This window comes from Electrona antarctica, assembly GCF_951216825.1.
Source record: "Electrona antarctica genome assembly, chromosome: 18".
Lineage (NCBI taxonomy): Eukaryota > Metazoa > Chordata > Actinopteri > Myctophiformes > Myctophidae > Electrona > Electrona antarctica.
The window spans coordinates 8,108,697-8,127,808 of record NC_136799.1 but is presented as its reverse complement, the minus strand read 5'-3'; the positions used below and the strand labels follow the sequence as shown (position 1 = coordinate 8,127,808).

Sequence of the window (19,112 nt, the reverse complement as noted above, 5' to 3'; positions counted from 1 at the left end):
GACGACGACATGGATATGACAGACAGATATGATCAGCAGACAGCACTATATAATGGCATTATGTAAAGATGCCTTGTGGGTCGATGGAGCCGAGGTCCTCAGTGAACAGTTTCCAACAAACAGCGCTGCGGTGAAGATCAGAACCAACGCTCCAGAATGGGTCAGGTGCACAGATTTGTATTGTTTGTACTTGGTCTGTTCGTATTTGATTCTGTTTTGGCGGATGCTAAGGCGGTCATAGGACGCGCCCTGGCTACGGCGGCGGCTTGTTGTTGTTGGTGTGCGTGTGTTTTGGTCTGGCGCCGCTACCACCTCCCTTCTGGAGCATTGCAACTCATTGACTGCAGTTTCCTGCAGGTAATACAACCCATTGACCAGGTAATGCAACCCAACGACCAGGTAATACAACCCAACGACCAGGTAATACAACCCATTGACCAGGTAATACAACCCATTGACCAGGTAATACAACCCAACGACCAGGTAATACAACCCATCGACCAGGTAATACAACCCAACGACCAGGTAATACAACCCATTGACCAGGTAAGCTCCGCAAGTCCAAGTAATCCTACACTGTCTTCCTCTCAGCTCTCCATCCGGCACCGTCAGGTCCGTCACCGTCACCACCGAGCCGGTGATCTCCTGGCGAAGCTCCTCCGACGCGAGAGAACCTCGAAGCGCTCGTCGACGGGCGACGCTGTTGAACAACTCCTAAAGCGAGAGCAAGACCGAGACCTTCTGTATATGAAATAATGACATGAAAAACGACGACAAAATTCAAATCATCATAAAAAGGAATAATGCTACTACTACCTACTGCTCAGTATCGGCCATTAGGACGCTGGTCTATTTGGAGGATGTCCTTAATACAAGGCATCTTTATGCGTGCGTGTGTGCGTGCGTGCGTGCGTGCGTGCATGCGTGTGTACAGGCTCACCTGCTGTGTGATGGCGAATCCAATGACAGGGTCTCCCTCTGGGATGTCCCATGTTACTACAGCAGCGTTAGCCTTCAATGCTTTGATGGTCACATTGACAGGAGCCGCCAGGCTATCTGCAAACAGAGAGATGGTTGTTTTTACTAAATACTTTCATGGAACAACATTTATTCGTGTGAGAATTCGAGCAATTTGAGCAAGAATCGTGCAGCACTTAATCCCAACTGCAGTTGTGAATGTGGCCGAGCTGAATTAGTAAACAGACCGAGACAACGATGCATTGAGTTGTGTAGAATCAGATGACGGGAATGGCTACAGGGAAATACATAATACCTTCATGGTGAGGTACTGCAGTGTACACTAACACTGCCTGGGGCAGATATTGCATGGTGTGTGCGTGCGTGCGTGCGTGCGTGCGTGCGTGCGTGCGTGCGTCAACTGTTATCAAGCGATAAGCACCAGTAGGTTACGTACTGCTGATAGCGCATCACTTCGTACCTCGATATGAGCTTGTCGATCTGATATTTTTGACAAATCTATCTTGCAAATATGTATGTTTATATATTTCGCATGTGAACATTTTTCAATCAAATATTTTGCTTCTGGGGGTTCCTGGAGCACAATATTTTGAGACAGGTGTCCACGGCCAAATACATATCATTCTGGGTGTCCTTAATGGACATTGAAAGGTTTGAGCACCACTGATATAGCGACGTACGTTTTATTTAGAAGACATTTGTAGAATCGGCCTCAGGTCTTCATGGCTTAACAAAACACAGCAACCTACTTTGTCATTTCTACTCCGCATCTCTTTGCTGTAAATAGCCAATCCGGTGTTTTCGCCAAGTCTCAGCCTATTACTGTATGACACCATGGCCAGAATAGGGATGCTATAGGGTCTATGTGGTTAATAGGAAGTAGCAGTAAAAATCAATCAATCAAGGTATAGGTCTTTAGTTAATGGAGGCTCGAGAAACTCTCTCTCTCTCCCACTGTTCATTTTAAACTATCAGGCCGATTCATAACGGCACATAAATTCTCCCTGCTAAATACAGACACCCCCATTAACCTTCCCTGCTCGCCGCCTCCCGGCCCAGTGTTCTATGACAGCCCCGTTTCTCTGCCGTGATGAATTCAGCTGCGCTGTGACTGCGAGTGCTTGAATAAAATACAATAATGCCATTAAATGAAAACTTGGCTGTTTAACACAGGGGTGTCAAACTCATTCCAGGTCACGGGCCAACAGTGGGCCAAATGAAACTTTACTTTCAAATGTTTTTTTGTTTTGTTTTTAATTTGAGCACGCAAAATGTAACTTTATGCATTACGGTGCACGTATACTCTCACAGCTGTCTTTTGATTGATTGATTGATTGATTTTGATTGACTGAGTGTTTAGTATGGGAAAGTACAGTTCTCTGGATGTTGCTCTGGAGAGGGAAGTCTAGAGCTCTCTGGTGGAGCTGTTGGAGAGGGAAGTCTAGAGCTCTCTGGTGGAGCTGTTGCCCCCGCGACCCGACTACGGATAAGCGGCTGAAGATGGATGGATGGAAGTAGGCCTACAGTTCAATACAAGGTCGACTGCGAAGAGGATTTAAAACCCAAGAAGACCAAGAAGGCTGGCTCCCGTAAGCACGCACGGACGCACACAACATCCCAACAAATACATTAATCTAAGCCACAGCGACATCTGCAAATGATCAAAGAGGGAGCGTGTATACAACAACAAATAAGTGCTCATGACAAATCAAGCTCATTATCTGTCATAGTCATTCATCCATCTCTCTCTCTCTCTCCCTATCAGTTTAGAAAGATGCTAATTCCCGCCATGGACAGCTGAACAGAACTGCAGTGTGACAGGCAGCGTTAAGTCCCTGCTGCTGCAGGGGGGGATGTGCTCAATTCCCTGACAAGGATCACCATATTGTTTACGTGCTGACACTGTACAGCAGTGGTTCCCAAAGTGGGGTCCGGGGGACCCCCAGGGGTCCTTGAGGGAGTTCCAGGGGGTCCCCAGCTACATGATAGTTTGGAACTAAATGGACCGTAAATGTAACCGAGGTTCCATTTGATTTGTACACTGTCAGAGTTAAATTAACACTGATTTTACAATCTAAATTGGGGGTCCCAGAGATAGAAATGCCATTAAATGGGGCTCCGTAGACTAATGAATGTCAAACTGGGGGTCCTTGAAATTAAACAGGTTGAGAATCACTGCTAGAGAGCTGTAAATATCTTCTCTTATGGGGGTCCCTGTCATATCTTTTCAAATGGGGGTCCGGCGGTCCGCGGGATAATTTGTGTGAATTTGGGGGTCCTTGACACCACTGGTGTACAGTATCACGGCTGTGCAAACATCACAGCAAATACTATTGGCCATGTTGTACTCTGATTTCTTCATGTCTTCTTCATTGCTGCTGACTAATACACCGGCGACGGAAGTTTTCCATTAATTGGCTAAATCAGGTGCTTAATACATTTCTGCTATTGAAAGCCATGTATCATAAGTTATAGACATTACACACAGATTGAGACCAGAGGTGGAAAGTAACTACTGTAAGTACATTTACTCAAGTAGCCTACTGTACGTCTTAAAGTGGCTGCAATGTGAATAACGCAATTGGTTCATAGCCTACATGTAAAATAAACGCTGTGGTTTGTTGCCATTCGTGGGTTTCTGCAAAGAAATAATCTGTTCCCAATGAAAAGCGATTGGCAGAATCCTGCACCCTCGTAGGTAGAATTAAACTTCGGTGTGACCATAGTATTTCTATTTATTTTACTCAAGAAGTAAAAAAGAAAAACGTGAGTGCTTTTTCCACCGTGTACCGCCGGCGGTCAAAGACATGCTTTCCTCCCCCAGGCCGTCCCAGGCCAGCTGACCTACAGTGTGTGTGTTTCTCTTTGCTAATGTCCCCAAAGTTCTGCTCACTCAGCCCTTTTCTATCTTTGTCCCTGCCTGCCTGTCTGTGTCAAGGTCATAGTTTTCTATCTTTGTCCCCGTCCACCTGTCTGTGTCAAGGTTAGTCTCCCCACCTGTCTGTGTCAAGGTTATAGTTTTCTATCTTTGTCCCCGTCCACCTGTCTGTGTCAAGGTTAGTCTCCCCGCCTGTCTGTGTCAAGGTTATAGTTTTCTATCTTTGTCCCCGTCCACCTGTCTGTGTCAAGGTTATAGTTTTCTATCTTTGTCCCCGTCCATCTGTCTGTGTCAAGGTTATAGTTTTCTATCTTTGTCCCCGTCCACCTGTCTGTGTCAAGGTTATAGTTTTCTATCTTTGTCCCCGTCCACCTGTCTGTGTCAAGGTTATAGTTTTCTATCTTTGTCCCCGTCCACCTGTCTGTGTCAAGGTTATAGTTTTCTATCTTTGTCCCCGTCCATCTGTCTGTGTCAAGGTGATAGTGTCCCCGCCCACCTGTCTGTGTCAAGGTGATAGTGTCCCCGTCCACCTGTCTGTGTCAAGGTCATAGTGTCCCCGCCCACCTGTCTGTGTCAAGGTTATAATGTCCCCGCCCACCTGTCTGTGTCAAGGTTATAGGTTATAGTTTTCGTTATTTCGTCTCCCATTCACTCACGAGTTACACAAGTTAATTGATCGTAGAACAGCTTCTCTCCCAATAACGAGTTACACGAGTTACGTTTTCATTGTTTAATTCGCTATCTTTAATACGTTTTAAGACTCACAGGGTTTCCATCGGACAGAGTGGGATAGGTGACGCGCTTTGATGACGTCATCGGAAAAAAAACATCCGTCGCACTGGCATGCAAAGGCTTCTGGGAAATTGAGGCCCAATTGAAATGCATTGTTGCGGTGGTGGTGCGCAGCGGGCGTGTTCCTCCTCCGCTCTGTTGTTGTGATCGCCATTTTTCAACACTACAACAAATGATCACACCATTTTAAAGTGGATTTTCATGACAAGGAGCGATGATGTCGGCGCGGTCGTTCTTCAAAGCTTAGTGAAATGCAGGCAGTGAACGTGCAGGCATTGCGATTTAATTAATTCCGCAGTCAAACTGATAACTACAATAACCTTGGATGAGTGCTGCTATACACGATGGGACCTGCATGGGGGACGGTGGCAGTGACCTACGATGGGACCTGCATGGGGGACGGTGGCAGTGACCTCAGGCCTTTACAGGATGGGACCTGCATGGGGGACGGTGGCAGTGACCTCACGATGGGACCTGCATGGGGGACGGTGGCAGTGACCTACGATGGGACCTGCATGGGGGACGGTGGCAGTGACCTCACGATGGGACCTGCATGGGGGACGGTGGCAGTTGTCATAGAAATTTAGACTGCAAACATATAATAATACCCCTTTATTGCACTCTGATGTTATCTTATCTGTGACACCCCTGTGGTGCTGGTTGGTTACTTTGTTACTGTCCCAAAATTCCTTTGGGCTATGTTGGGGGATGTCTCTTGTGGGAGTGGAGACTATAAAGGCTGTGGCCTTATGTTTACTCAGAGAGTCAGACTGGGGTCTTCCGATGCATTGAATTGGTCATGTAAGTTCCTGACTCCTTACTCGAGTAAAATCCTAATACTTCCAAACTATGAATCCTTGTGTTGCCTCATTATTATGTCTTCCTGAGCATGTGTCCCACAGATTGCCATAACATTTTGGAGGTTTCCTACCGAGATGGTGTGCTAAATGCTGGACTTGGCGGTCGTCGGCTTGGTGAGTAAGTTCATTCTTTCGGGCTGGGCCGACGACGTGCGCAAGTGAGTATATGGGTGTCTGTTTGGATGTTCAGAAAATGAGGTATTGCTTTTATTCAGGGTTTTAAGGTATTAGTGATGAAATTTGGTTGTGATCACGATAGGCATTTTTTGATGGCCTATTTAAAAGAGGGAAACGGAAGTTTTGCCTTTCATGTGCATGCCATGAGAGACGGAGGAACAGTGTTTGGTTGGTTGAATGACTCAAGATGGTTAGACAAGGAGGTCTGACAAATGGTACCAGTGTACGTTGGAAAAAAAAGAATAGTCTATTCAATAAATCACTCATTACGTTGCCTGCTGTCTAAAGAGGGGGAGAGATCCTGCCTTAGGGTATCCTTGTTGTTTTATGAAGCAACAAAAAATTGGCTAGCCAGAGTGTGTGTGTGTGTGTGTGTGTGTGTGTATTGTCCTAAGTGTATGTCCAGAGTGTTAAATGTATGGCCAAAAAGGGAGACAAGTTGTCTTGCCTAAACTTCGTAGCTACTGAGAAGGGGGGTTGATCCTCGCCTTATACTAGGGTACCTTTGCTAACAGAAGCATAAAACAATTGTGAAGCGCTATGTATGGATATATCATTTGAAAATGAATGTGAATGGTCTGTCATGAAAACTGATTGAGTGTTGAATGGAGTGGTCTGCTGTATGTGAGTGTGTGAGAGACAGAAAAGGAGTGTGAGAGGAAATTGTGAAAAAGGGATGTTAAATAGTTAACAGCCTAGAATGAAAATGAAGATATGAGAATTGATATAGAGATATATTAAGGTAAAGTAATACGTTTTAAATCATATGATGTCATATGATTCTCGAGACGAGAAAATGGAAATAGTTCCGAATAGGGATAAAAATAAGGAAGTGAATACAGTATGTGTATGGAGTACATATGTCTCAATGTATACTGTTTGAAAGCGTGAGTGTACACATGTGTATGAGTGAAAATGCTCAAACTTGTGAAGAACATTTTTAGGGCCTGGAGAAGATATTTAGGTGCATTATGTACAGTTTCTGTGTCGAAATGTGGGCTAGAGTAGTCAAGGTGAAAATGGTAGTCAAAATAGTTTTAGTCTATTACCTCACTCAGTTATTCTGAGTGTGGGGCTAATAGTAGCCTTGATGAAAGAGTAGCATCGATGACTGGTTTACTAGTTATCACTTCATTTTGATCAAGTGACTGTCTAATATAGACTTATTTATCCTTAACATGGCATGGTAGCTAGCCCCTGAGGGCTGTACGGTTCCCTTCAAGGGGAGTTGTCATGAAATTTAAAATGTAGAAAGAATTTAATCTAAATTCCCCAGGCAGGCCATGCCCTGATTGATATTAAAAGTTAGTTTAAGTGTTTAAAATTAAGTGGCTCTTTAGTTCCTAGAGAAGTGAGCCTTGCTAAGCCATGCACCATACAGTATAGGAGGCTATCGCCTGTTTTCTGTAATATACGCAGCTTGATGTATAAGTATGCCCCTGGATATTCATGTTGTAAATCGCTCTGAATTAAGAGCGTCTGCTCAATAGTAAATTGGACAGTGTGACAGTTAGTGGAGTGAGATTGAGATAAAGATTACTTGAGACTGAAAGAAAGTTTTTTTAAAAATGACAGATCTACTGCGTGCGCGCAAACCTAGTTATTATAAGCATGTTGTTTAAAATATAGTCTGATTAGTAGTGAGAAGGTAGGAATAGTGTTGATTAAAGAGCCCTAAGCTAGCTAAAACCAGCTGTGTTTGTTAAACTATTCTTAACCCTTGGTTATCAGTTTAGCCGGGGGGTGGGTCAAGCTGTTTTGTGAGATAATTACCCCCCTGTTGTAATGAGTTTTATTACAGGCAGGAGAGGAGAAAAGTGAACCACAGCATGTGGCAGGATTTAAGAAAGAAAAGACAGGAAAGCCCATTCGGCTTGAGATAGATAGACATTGACCAAGCCATTAGTAAATTGTAAATTAGGTATTTGGTTTTTAATAAGGGAACATCTGTAAGTATGTGTTCCCTAATGAGAATGTAAAGGGTTACTTCCCAAGATAGTTACGTTTTGTAACTGTCATTTGTAAAGGTCTACAGATTATCAGCTCCAAGCAACCATTTGTTGAGTTTGCACCCCTGTGGTTTATTGAAGGAGATTGACTTGGCTAAGCCCACGGCCAACACCTAGAAGGCAAAAGTTAGTTTTGTGGTATCTGAGCCAGAGACCTGATCATGTACTGTACTGTATGTCTTAAAGTGCATGACAAGTGCACAAAAAAGATATCTGCCTGATACAAGTGATTGCATTTATCGAGGATAACATGTTAGCCTTTAAGAACCTTCTTTAGGCCTAACACAGGCTAACAAGCAGTCACTGTTTGGCAAATAGGAATAGTGTGACGATGTTCGATTTGGTGACATCTTTTGCGAGGATCTGAGAACCCGGTTTGTGTTTGGGTTGTAATCTACAGTATGTCTTTAAGTGTAATATACAGATTTGTAATTTTAGGCCTATGACTTAAAGTATATACAGATTTGTAATTTTGAAAGTCCAAATAAGGCATAAAATAAAATGAGTATGCCCACATGCTGATAGCTTGTGACGGTGATTGATTTGATGACATTATTTGAAGGACAGGAACCCAAAAGTTAAATATGGAATAGAATATAGCAGCTATAATTGCAAACTTTAGTGTACAGTGGATTGCAATATTATGCAAAAATAAATGTACGGGCCAATGTACGGCTGTCGACAACACCTCATCCTGTTCCGTTGGAAAGAGGGTACCACATGGACGGGTCCAAACTACTGGTTTTGTTTTTTCCAGTATGAGGGGGCAACTCTGTGTCAGGGTTGAGAAGAGAACGAACTGAACATTGGACATTGGTCACTAGCATTGGACATTGATGCACTGACATTGCAAACAGTGATGGGGGATCACTGGACAATGATACGATCGGAATCTGAAGGAAACAAAGATTCTTGAATCGGAATCCCGACATGAAGGAGTACGCGTTGGTGACAACTGAATGCGAAAAAAGCTGTGCTATTTTTGTGGCTCTGCAGTATGGTGGAGGGGTGAGGTGAAGCTGACAGGTGTACATTGGGATCGAATGATAGTGAGTAGCTACAGAGTTGCATTTGTTCCACTTATGGCTGCTATAAAACAAAAATAGGTTGTATTTACTAAAATATAGTAGTGATAAATACTGTGATCTCACTGACAACTGGCAAACTCTTAAAAGCAGAGTTTGACTTTTTGTGTCCCATGCAGGCCGTAAAATTATCTTATCAGTAAACAAAGGGATTTCCAGCTGTTTCAGGGCACTTATCTAAGTTCCTGTGACATGGTCAATAAAACCCCCTTCTGGGAATAGACGTTTAAGTGCTGCCAAGAGGCTTCATTCGGCTAAAATTCAGACCAAGGTATAGTGAAAGTACAAGTTAATTTAGTTTAATTAGTGGTGCCGGAGTTATGAGTGGTTTTAGCAAAAAGGTCTATTGATTACATGGCTGTTATTGATGTATTGGCTGTATGAGTTAAATTTAAGACATACTGTACTGATGTAACCTGTTTACATGATCAGATTGTGATCAAGCTTTAGGAGTAGCCTATTGTCAAGGAATTTGGGTTGACCTGGTTGAACCTTCCAAGAAGTCCCAGGGCAGCTGTGTTTCTTATCTCTATGATGGTAGGCCAGCTGTGTTTTGATTAGCCTGGGGAGGGTGATGCTATTTGCTGGCCTAGTGCTATTTTGAATGTTTATGACTTTGCAACATGGGCAAGGCACAACAAAAAAAAAAAACCTTGTCCTTCTGTACACAGAAGTTTAGTGCAGAGCAAAGAGGAGATCTCATTAGCTGTATGGCTGAATGTAAAGGCATACTATGATCAGCTGCTCAGGACAGATACTACAATACTAAATAAATTAGTGGAGTTCAATTGTATAGTACTAGATAAGTGAGATAGATCATTGAATCACTTCAGCATGTGTGTGCAGTAATTACGCTCACTCAAATAAGAAGGACAGTTAAGATAGAATAATTCTTAAAGAATGTCCTGTAGTCATGAAGGTCATGATCAAGGTAAAATCTTAGAAGTTGAAACGGTGTAAAATCAGTCAATCTCTATGTTATATTGTTTAGAGAATTACTTAGGATGCAAGTACAGTATACTGCAGGCATAGTTTTGTTAAATAACAATTGATTTGAGTAGTATTTATAATGATGCATGACAGTTTGGTTGACGCTATATTGTGCTATACTCTTGTCTTCAAGACCGGTAAATTTGAATTGATAAATTGAATGTGTGTCACAGATGAGATGAGATGAGATTCAACGGATTGTCAGTGTACAGTACAAGCAAAGTACAGCGGAAAGTATTTTCGCATCTCACCAATAGTGCGAACATATCAGTAGAAGGATACATTAATAAGTAGGCTACAGTAGTAAGAGCAGGTATGAGCTGAATAAGGATTTGGGCAGGAAGAGAAGAACCCATTGACAAAATAGGTCATATTGTGATCTATTTTTTGGACACCCCAAGGTGGAGTATCATATGAGAAATAGAAGTATATGGTGTATATGAAATAGGACAAGGTATGTGTTTCACTGTAAACATTATTCATATACGTGTGATAAAAGGGGTTTGTTTCGAGGGACGCCTTGAAACAAACAAAAGTATGTAAGAGTGTACTAAAATTGTTATGTTTCCTGTATGAATATTCTGATCCAAGTTTTCTTAGGTTCATGGTGGAGCGATCCAGATTTGCATGGTGTTACTAACGAAATTGACTAATCCCTGACGGAAATTGAAATTGTGCATGTGTGCATGTGCGCCGAATATCTTGCTGTGTTTGCAGAAGTCATTGGATTTGGAAGTCAAAATCTGTGAGTATTACGTGGGTAAGTTATGCAACAACTTGATGTTTCCTGGTGGAATAATTGAGCATAGGAGGATGTTCTAAATCATGTTCTGTTGCAGTTATGCGATTAGTTCTGAACAACGGTATTGTTTGATGATGCCATACTAAAGAGACATATAAGAATGTGTTCAGAGATAAGATATCTACGCAATAGATAGTTGCACAAACACACATATGCTTACTGAGAGTTAGAGTTGTACGTTAGAGCTGAGCATAGCTGCCTGGTTGAGTCAGAAAGAGCATTGAGAAGTGGTGGACTAGCAGTAAATGAAATTCGATAATACATGTTTATTGCTGCTGTAACTACGTAGTATTGAGTCCACCATCAACATTCAAATTAGTAGTAATGTGACTGTATCTGAGCTGGATATGACATAGCGAAGGAAATGTGATCCAGGTAGGGTAGGGCTTTTCAATGGTGTTGTAGTTTTTTCTTTCAGCTCCATAATAATGAGAAGAGTCGTGTTGGAATAACATGACGAATGATGAAGTGGATCTGATGACATGGCTAAGTATCGTTTGGGGATGATATGGAATATGTATTGATGAGAAGTTGTCAACTGAGTCAACTAACTAAGGTCCACTTAGATGCGGAGTCGGGTTGAATGAATGATAGTATGTATAGACTGGTTTATGAATGAATAGTTAATTTTGGTACTTACATTTCCGTGTTTAAGAGACAGTTGTGTTACATGATCAAGCCAAAGCTTATTATGCCTATCCATGTTGAGATAACACAAGGTAATAATGTGCCAGCTGATTGTTGTGGACAGAAGATAAGTACGGTTGATTAATGCAGGTTAGGTTCAAGACCCGACTTAACCTACCCATAAAATAATTGACGAAATAGACCAGGGGTTTGCTGTGACTGCTCCTGCAGGCTGAGGGCTCAAATGCAGGCATGCCCACGGAGCAGGACCCGTGATTTATATAAGGTCAGGGGCCATCTCGAATGAATGCCCGGCTCCGGTTAGGTGTGGTTAATGACATATTACTCGCATTGGTTTTCTTTCTTTTTCAGAAATGAGTGGTTAGTCTGCTGTCCGCGACGTGTCCACGCTGATGTCCCTATGGGGGATCAAGTGCTGTTAGCACTCTGGACTCTGAATCCTGCGATCATGTGCTCGGGAGCCGTTTCTGAATGATGTTGCATCACCTGTGCGGTGACAATTTCTGGTCTTTTGGAAGGCTGTGACGTGTGCAGTTCTGTCAAATGGCCGATCTGCAAGCTCACGACATGTCTGGAGCTTGTGGAAGTAATGCACGTTGGTGCTTTGAGCTCTGTGAAAGAGCTACTTCCGGTTTGGATTGCTCTGTGCGGTGTTGACCACATGGCACCTGCAGTACACTATCGAGTGTGTAGTGGACAGTTCTGAACGGACATTTTCTGGTGCTGAGATGTTTTTTGGTCTGAGGGCTACGACGTTTTGCTGTATGTTTAATTTGGCTTTGCCTTGTTTTGTTTGTTTTGTTTGAAACTATTGTACCACTGTGTATCGTAGGCCTTGTGTGCGGTCGCTCTATGATGAGGGCCATGTAGGAATTTTCCCTGTTTGTCTAACCCATTGGGTTCCAGGTTTTTTGCCTACATCTGCGATGTACTGATAAGTGGTGTTTAGGGGTTTTTAAATGTTTAAAAGTGGGGTAATGTCATAGAAATTTAGACTGCAAACATATAATAATACCCCTTTATTGCACTCTGATGTTATCTTATCTGTGACACCCCTGTGGTGCTGGTTGGTTACTTTGTTACTGTCCCAAAATTCCTTTGGGCTATGTTGGGGGATGTCTCTTGTGGGAGTGGAGACTATAAAGGCTGTGGCCTTATGTTTACTCAGAGAGTCAGACTGGGGTCTTCCGATGCATTGAATTGGTCATGTAAGTTCCTGACTCCTTACTCGAGTAAAATCCTAATACTTCCAAACTATGAATCCTTGTGTTGCCTCATTATTATGTCTTCCTGAGCATGTGTCCCACAGATTGCCATAACACAGTGACCTCAGGATGGGACCTGCATGGGGGACGGTGGCAGTGACCTCAGGCCTTTACACGATGGGACCTGCATGGGGGACGGTGGCAGTGACCTCAGGCCTTTACACGATGGGACCTGCGTGGGGGACGGTGGCAGTGACCTCACGATGGGACCTGCATGGGGGACGGTGGCAGTGACCTCAGGATGGGACCTGCATGGGGGACGGTGGCAGTGACCTCAGGCCTTTACACGATGGGACCTGCATGGGGGACGGTGGCAGTGACCTCATGCCTTTACACGATGGGACCTGCATGGGGGACGGTGGCAGTGACCTCAGGCCTTTACAGGATGGGACCTGCATGGGGGACGGTGGCAGTGACCTCAGGCTGCTTTACACGATGGGACCTGCATGGGGGACGGTGGCAGTGACCTCAGGCCTTAAATATCCACATGACACGACGATGAGCTCTCTAATGAAACACCAGACGGATGTCTTCATAATAAACTCTCCCCGCCTTCTCTTCCCTCCGAGCACCGCGGAGGCCTGTTTGACACGCCATGAGAAATCGGGGTGACATTGTGACACTGTTGGTTGTCTCTATAGTGTACGTGTGCGTGTATGCGTGCGAGTGCGTGTGTGTGCGTGCGTACGAGGGACACGAAGGCGATACACGAGTTGACGTATGTGCCTTTGCCGTGACGATGATCAGAGTGACATCTGAGCCATGCTGAGCGGTCTGCATGGGTGACAGCTCCTCATTAGCCTGCTCCTCCATAGGTGTTCTGCGTACCGCATTGTACCACGTGCGCCGTGTATGTGTATGTGTTACTGTCTAAATCAACCCCTTTCATGTCAAGGACCATTATTTATTCATCATTTGAGCCACGGACCACCATGGCATGGCATGACATTTAGCCTCTCAGACCCAACGCTTAAGAATATTTTGTTGTCATTGGATAAGATTTTGTGCAATTCCATGCTGTATTGCTGTGGTACCATTAGGAGAGATATAACAAGCAAGCCGCAGACTTCTTGTAAATTAAGTAATGCAGATGTTTTATATAATTTTACTCTCAAGCGTTCTCAATAGTTCAAGAGTAAAGGTCGTTACCAACTCTATCATTTAGCTGGGGACCACCTGGAACCCCCTGAAGGACCACTGGTGGTCCCCGGACCACTGGTTGAGAACCCCTGGTCTTAATGATAGGTGTTCTGCGTACCGTACTGTACTGTACCTGCGTGGTGTATGTGTGTCTAAATCAGTGGTTATCAAAGTGTTTAGCCCGGCCGTGACCCAGAAACAGAATGTAGACATTCTCCCGGGACCCTGCAAAATCTTTGCATTTTGGATTAATTCATCTAAATCAGACCCCCAATATAAACTGACTGCTACAATAACCTTAATAATAGAGACAATACACCATAAATAAATACTGAAACCAGATATAATCATTAGGGAAGGTGTATGCATGTACTATGTGTACTATATGTAAACTCTTAATTTCCATTTTACAGCCATTCAGTTGCATACAAAATAAAAAACATTTTTTTTTCCCCTTTTTTTTTTGGGGACCCCCCATAATAATTTGGTGACCCCCCGAGGGGTCGCGACCCACGGGTTGAGAACCCCTGATCTAAATGATAGGTGTTCTGCGTACCGTACTGTACGTGCGTATGTGTATGTGTTACTGTCTAAATCTGTGGTTTCCAACCAGTGGTCCGGGGACTACCAGTGGTCCTTGAGGGGGTTCCAGGTGGTCCCCGTGCAGCTAAATGATGGATAGTTGGTAATCAAATGGACTCTTATAGATCTTTAACTCTTGAGAGTGCAAAATGAAACCAAATGGACCCGTACACTCTCAAGAGTTGTTAAACATCGTCATTACTTAATTTACAAGAAGTCTAAACAATTTGGGAATGAAGAATTGTTGATTTGATCAAGGTTTGCCTGTTATCTCTCCTAATGTGTGCGTGCGTGCGTGCGTGCGTGCGTGCGTGTGTGTGTGTACTAGTGATGAAAACCAAACCAAATTGCCATTTCACCACACACACACACACACACACACACACACACACACACACACACACACACACACACACACACACACACACACACACACACAGTCTCACACCCGAGTTTCACAGTTGTCCATGCAGTATATTCAGTGAACCTTGATCGATAAAGACCATCGTTATTTAATAAACAGTCCTCTTCAGTCACCCCCCCCCCCCCCCCCCCCCTCTCTCTCTCTAAACACATGAATACGTCTTGATGGCAGCCTCGCCTCCTCACTGACCCCAGGAAGACAGGATCTCTCCTCCCTCTCCTGCTCTGCTCACTGTCTCTCTCTCACTCTCCATCCCTCTCTCTCTCCATGGTGGAAAAAGGTACTTGTACTTGAGTAAAAGCATAAAAGCGTTGGCATCACAATGTAGGCTACTTAAAGTACAGAAAGTAAATGTACTCAATGTTATGCAGAATGGCCCGTTTCAAACGATCTTTTGAAAATAGAAGATTACAAGCTCACAATGTGACTCATTGTATGAGCTTGTAGATTGGCTATTTTCAAATGGCCAAAATTTTGAAGGGCTGAAGTGGTTAATCTATAGGTTTTGGAATAATAATCAAAATTGCAAAGAAACTATAGCTTTCAAATAACTGTAGTGGAGTAAAAATACAACAATATTTATCTCTGAAATGTAGTGGAGTATACTGTAGAAGTAAAAGTACAGACAATTAGAAGTCTCTCTCTCTCTCTCTCTCTCTCTCTCTCTCTCTCTTTCTCTCTCTCTCTCTCTCTCTCTCTCTCTCTCTCTATATCTCTCTCTCTCTCTCTCTCTCTCTCTCTCTCTCTCTCTCTCTCTCTCTCTCTCTCTCATCCCAACTCTCTTTCCATCTCTCAGCACTTTTAACAGAAGTGCACTAGTGCAGGTAACTGCAGGTCTGTCTTTACTGAATGTGATACACCTTATTAAGCAGACGAGCCTCTGTCTGTCTTTACTACTACGCTGCAGGAATGTGATTGTGATACACCTTATTAACCACATGTAGATGAGCCGAGCAGAAATATAAGAACCAATGACTCGGAAAAGGATGTGAATGTCAGGAAGCTCCTTAAAAAGTCAAAGTGTTCCCGTGTTAAACTGCACGTTGATCTTTTTGGGATAAAGGAATGTCACTTACCACTAAATCCTTTTTTTCTCCCCACTCATTGCATTAAACTCATTGCATTGACCTGAGGCAGATGTACAAGCTCGCTTGTACATGCGGCTATTTTGGCTATTTTTGAATAGCCAACGTTAAATTGTCTTACTTATAGGCCATAAAATGGAGGCCATAAAATACTTGAGGTTATACTACTGGGGAGGGAACAGTATGATTCAATAAGCATACAAGCGAGTTTACCAGAAGTAGCCGCAGTGTTATGAAGAGCTGACTTAGGAATAAAATATAACTACATGAAACTACATGACTTGGCCCATTATTTTCAGAAGGTGACGATGTACAACTGGTCATCACACTACTCATATGGGCTGTAGGAAGACATTTATCTATAAATCAATGTTAATTTAACTCTGAGAGTGTACTAATGGAACCAAATGGACCTGTTTGGTTCCATATGTACACTCTCAGAGTTATAGGGGACCTCCCTGGAACTCCCTCAAGGACCCCTGGGGGTCCCCGAACCCCACATTGGAAACCTGATCTGCTCTACAGCCTTTGTCAATCTTTGTGTGTGTGCGTCGATGTGTGTATTTAGGGGGGCAATGACAGTACGCCAGCATGTCAGCTGCCACGAGAAGGAAACGTTGCGTGCCACCAACCATCGCGGCTAGCGAGCGGAGTGAACCCTGAGGCTGCGGAGGAGAGAGAGAGAGAGAGCCAATAAATTATCACACGTGCTCATTAACACTGCCACGCCTATAGCGCTACGTGCTCATTAACACTGCCACGCCTATAGCGCTACGTGCTCATTAACACTGCCACGCCTATAGCGCTACGTGCTCATTAACACCGCCACGCCTATAGCGCTACGTGCTCATTAACACTGCCACGCCTATAGCGCTACGTGCTCATTAACACCGCCACGCCTATAGCGCTACGTGCTCATTAACACTGCCACGCCTATAGCGCTACGTGCTCATTAACACTGCCACGCCTATAGCGATACGTGCTCATTAACACTGCCACGCCTATAGCGCTACGTGCTCATTAACACTGCCACGCTTATAGCGCTACGTGCTCATTAACAATGCCACGCCTATAGCGCTACGTGCTCATTAACACCGCCACGCCTATAGCGCTACGTGCTCATTAACACTGCCACGCCTATAGCGCTACGTGCTCATTAACACTGCCACGCCTATAGCGCTACGTGCTCATTAACACTGCCACGCCTATAGCGATATGGCTGAGGACATTAAAGTGTCTCCCTCTGCTACTGAACTCACTGCTGGGGGTTAATCCTTCAGCACAAAACACACATTATGCACGCACGCACGCACGCACGCACGCACGCACGCACGCACGCACGCACACCCCACACACACACACACACACACACATTACAAACAGCTGGTAGATACATAGGTTAATGTGCCATGATAGAGTCATGCAGCATTTTCTGCTGACCTGTAGTCTGCTGCCACATGTGAGAAAAGGGACCTTGACCGCGTCCTTCTTCATGCGCCCACATACATACACAGCAGCAGCACTTACACATGTGTACTGTATGCACGCACACACACACACACACACACACACACGCATGCACGCACACATATAGTAGCTTACCCCTCACATACCGTATACCTACTGTAATATTTAAACAACTTCCACAAAAAAAAACAAAGGTTTTACTCTTGTGTACTCGTATATAAGATGTAACAGTACCATCTTGAATCTTGAAAACGCACGCACGCACGCACGCACGCACGCACGCACGCACGCACGCACACACGCACACACGCACACACACACACACACAGAGTAGTATAACAACAGACAAGCCTGCACACTGCAACTGCGGGGGCTGCCAGCCCAGAATGGCACTCGGGAGGACTGTTGAACAACAGGAGTTAATGCATCTCGTTTGGCACAATAAAGCATCCAATGAATAATTCAAGATGGCTGTCTGAACTGTGTGTGCGCGCCGTGGAGTCCTTCCGTAATAACGCATCATGTTTAATACATTAAAACCGGGAAAGCGTGAGTTGTAGATTTTAACCACTTTAAGCAAATCTTTGAATAAAAATATATATATATATATTTGTTTAAAGCAAATCTGTTCAACTCAAATCTTTGCTTCTGGGGGTCCCTGGAATTGAATATTTTCAGATTTACAGATTTACATGTGGTCAAATACAGTACATGTAGTTTTGGGGGTCTTTGACATGAAATAGTTTGAGCACCACTGATATACTGTAAAAAAAAAAAAAAAAAACTGTTTTGAAACTGATTTTGAAGACATTATTTTGTAGAAATCGGCCTCAGGTCTTAATGGGTTAATTATGAATGGACCGGGTTTATTGGCGAGAGCACAATTGAGGCAGCGTTTTATTTGATGGCTTTATACCGGCGCCACGACACCTCGGAGAAAACCCACCGCGTGCTTCTGTTCTCTCTCGTCTACACTCGCCCATGCACAGTTTCCCCTTGTCTCACAGCAGTGTTGATTTCGTCGACTAATAATATGACAAATAATGTTCGTCGACTACCTTTTTTCACTGACGAAGAGAAAAGAAAACTAAGCTATGATGACAACTAAAGGTGGCCTTACACTAGCCGATTTTTTTCAATCTGAAATCTGATAGCACCACACACTACAAGATAATCGGAGCGGGCAGAGCAAATATCAAACATTCTTGATGTTGATCGGGCCGATCCCGATCACGCTTTGATCGGTCGGGCACCCCCCGAGCGTCAAAAATGCCCGATTATCGGCTAGTGTAAGGCCACCTTAAGACTAAATATATTGACAATTTCGTCAACAAATGAGACTAAAATGTTTGTAAGGGACTAGTGGACAAGAAATCCAGTATAAGTAATTTTACACTTGCTTGCATGCTGAAAATAGTAGATCTACAAGCTGACAACGTGTCGCTCTGCGACCCCTATTTTCAAATGTATATACTGTAGGTTTAAAGTCATGTGTAGCCTACATTCGCTTCTTCTGGGCTTGATTTCATCGATCTGCTGTCGCTTATTTCTCTCGGCGATCGACTCCGCCACTGGATTTACGCCAGGCACACACACACACACATGCATGTAACGGAGTGCGTTGAGAGCGTGTGTGTGTGTGTGTCATATACTCCACCGCAGCTTTGACAGGCACTGATGGAGGTCAGTGGGTCACGAGGCCTGGTGTGTTCATTCAAGCGGGAGCTCGTAAAAAAAAAGACCGACGCGCCCTGACGGAGCGCTGCACGCATACGGAAAGTAATTTAGGACTTCTGAATGCAATCTAGAAGATGTTGCACATCCTTGGTTTCACAGACATAGAGGAAGCTGTAGGGCCTCTGTGCGTGCGTGCGTGCGTGCGTGCGTGCGTGCATGTGTGCCTGCATGTGTGCCTGCATGCGTGTGTGCC

At 44.0% G+C, this 19,112-nt stretch overlaps 1 protein-coding gene across 1 annotated transcript in view; it reads right to left on the bottom strand.

Annotated features, from left to right (window-relative positions):
- The window catches only part of fndc5a (fibronectin type III domain containing 5a), a gene marked incomplete at both ends in the record, with an annotated part of 144,078 nt that overhangs the window by 15,440 nt on the left and 109,526 nt on the right, over positions 1-19,112 (bottom strand). Inside the window, one exon of the mRNA XM_079528878.1 lies at positions 941-1,056. Coding sequence (XP_079385004.1) covers positions 941-1,056 — 116 coding nt within the window. The remainder of the gene's footprint in view (positions 1-940; positions 1,057-19,112) is intronic.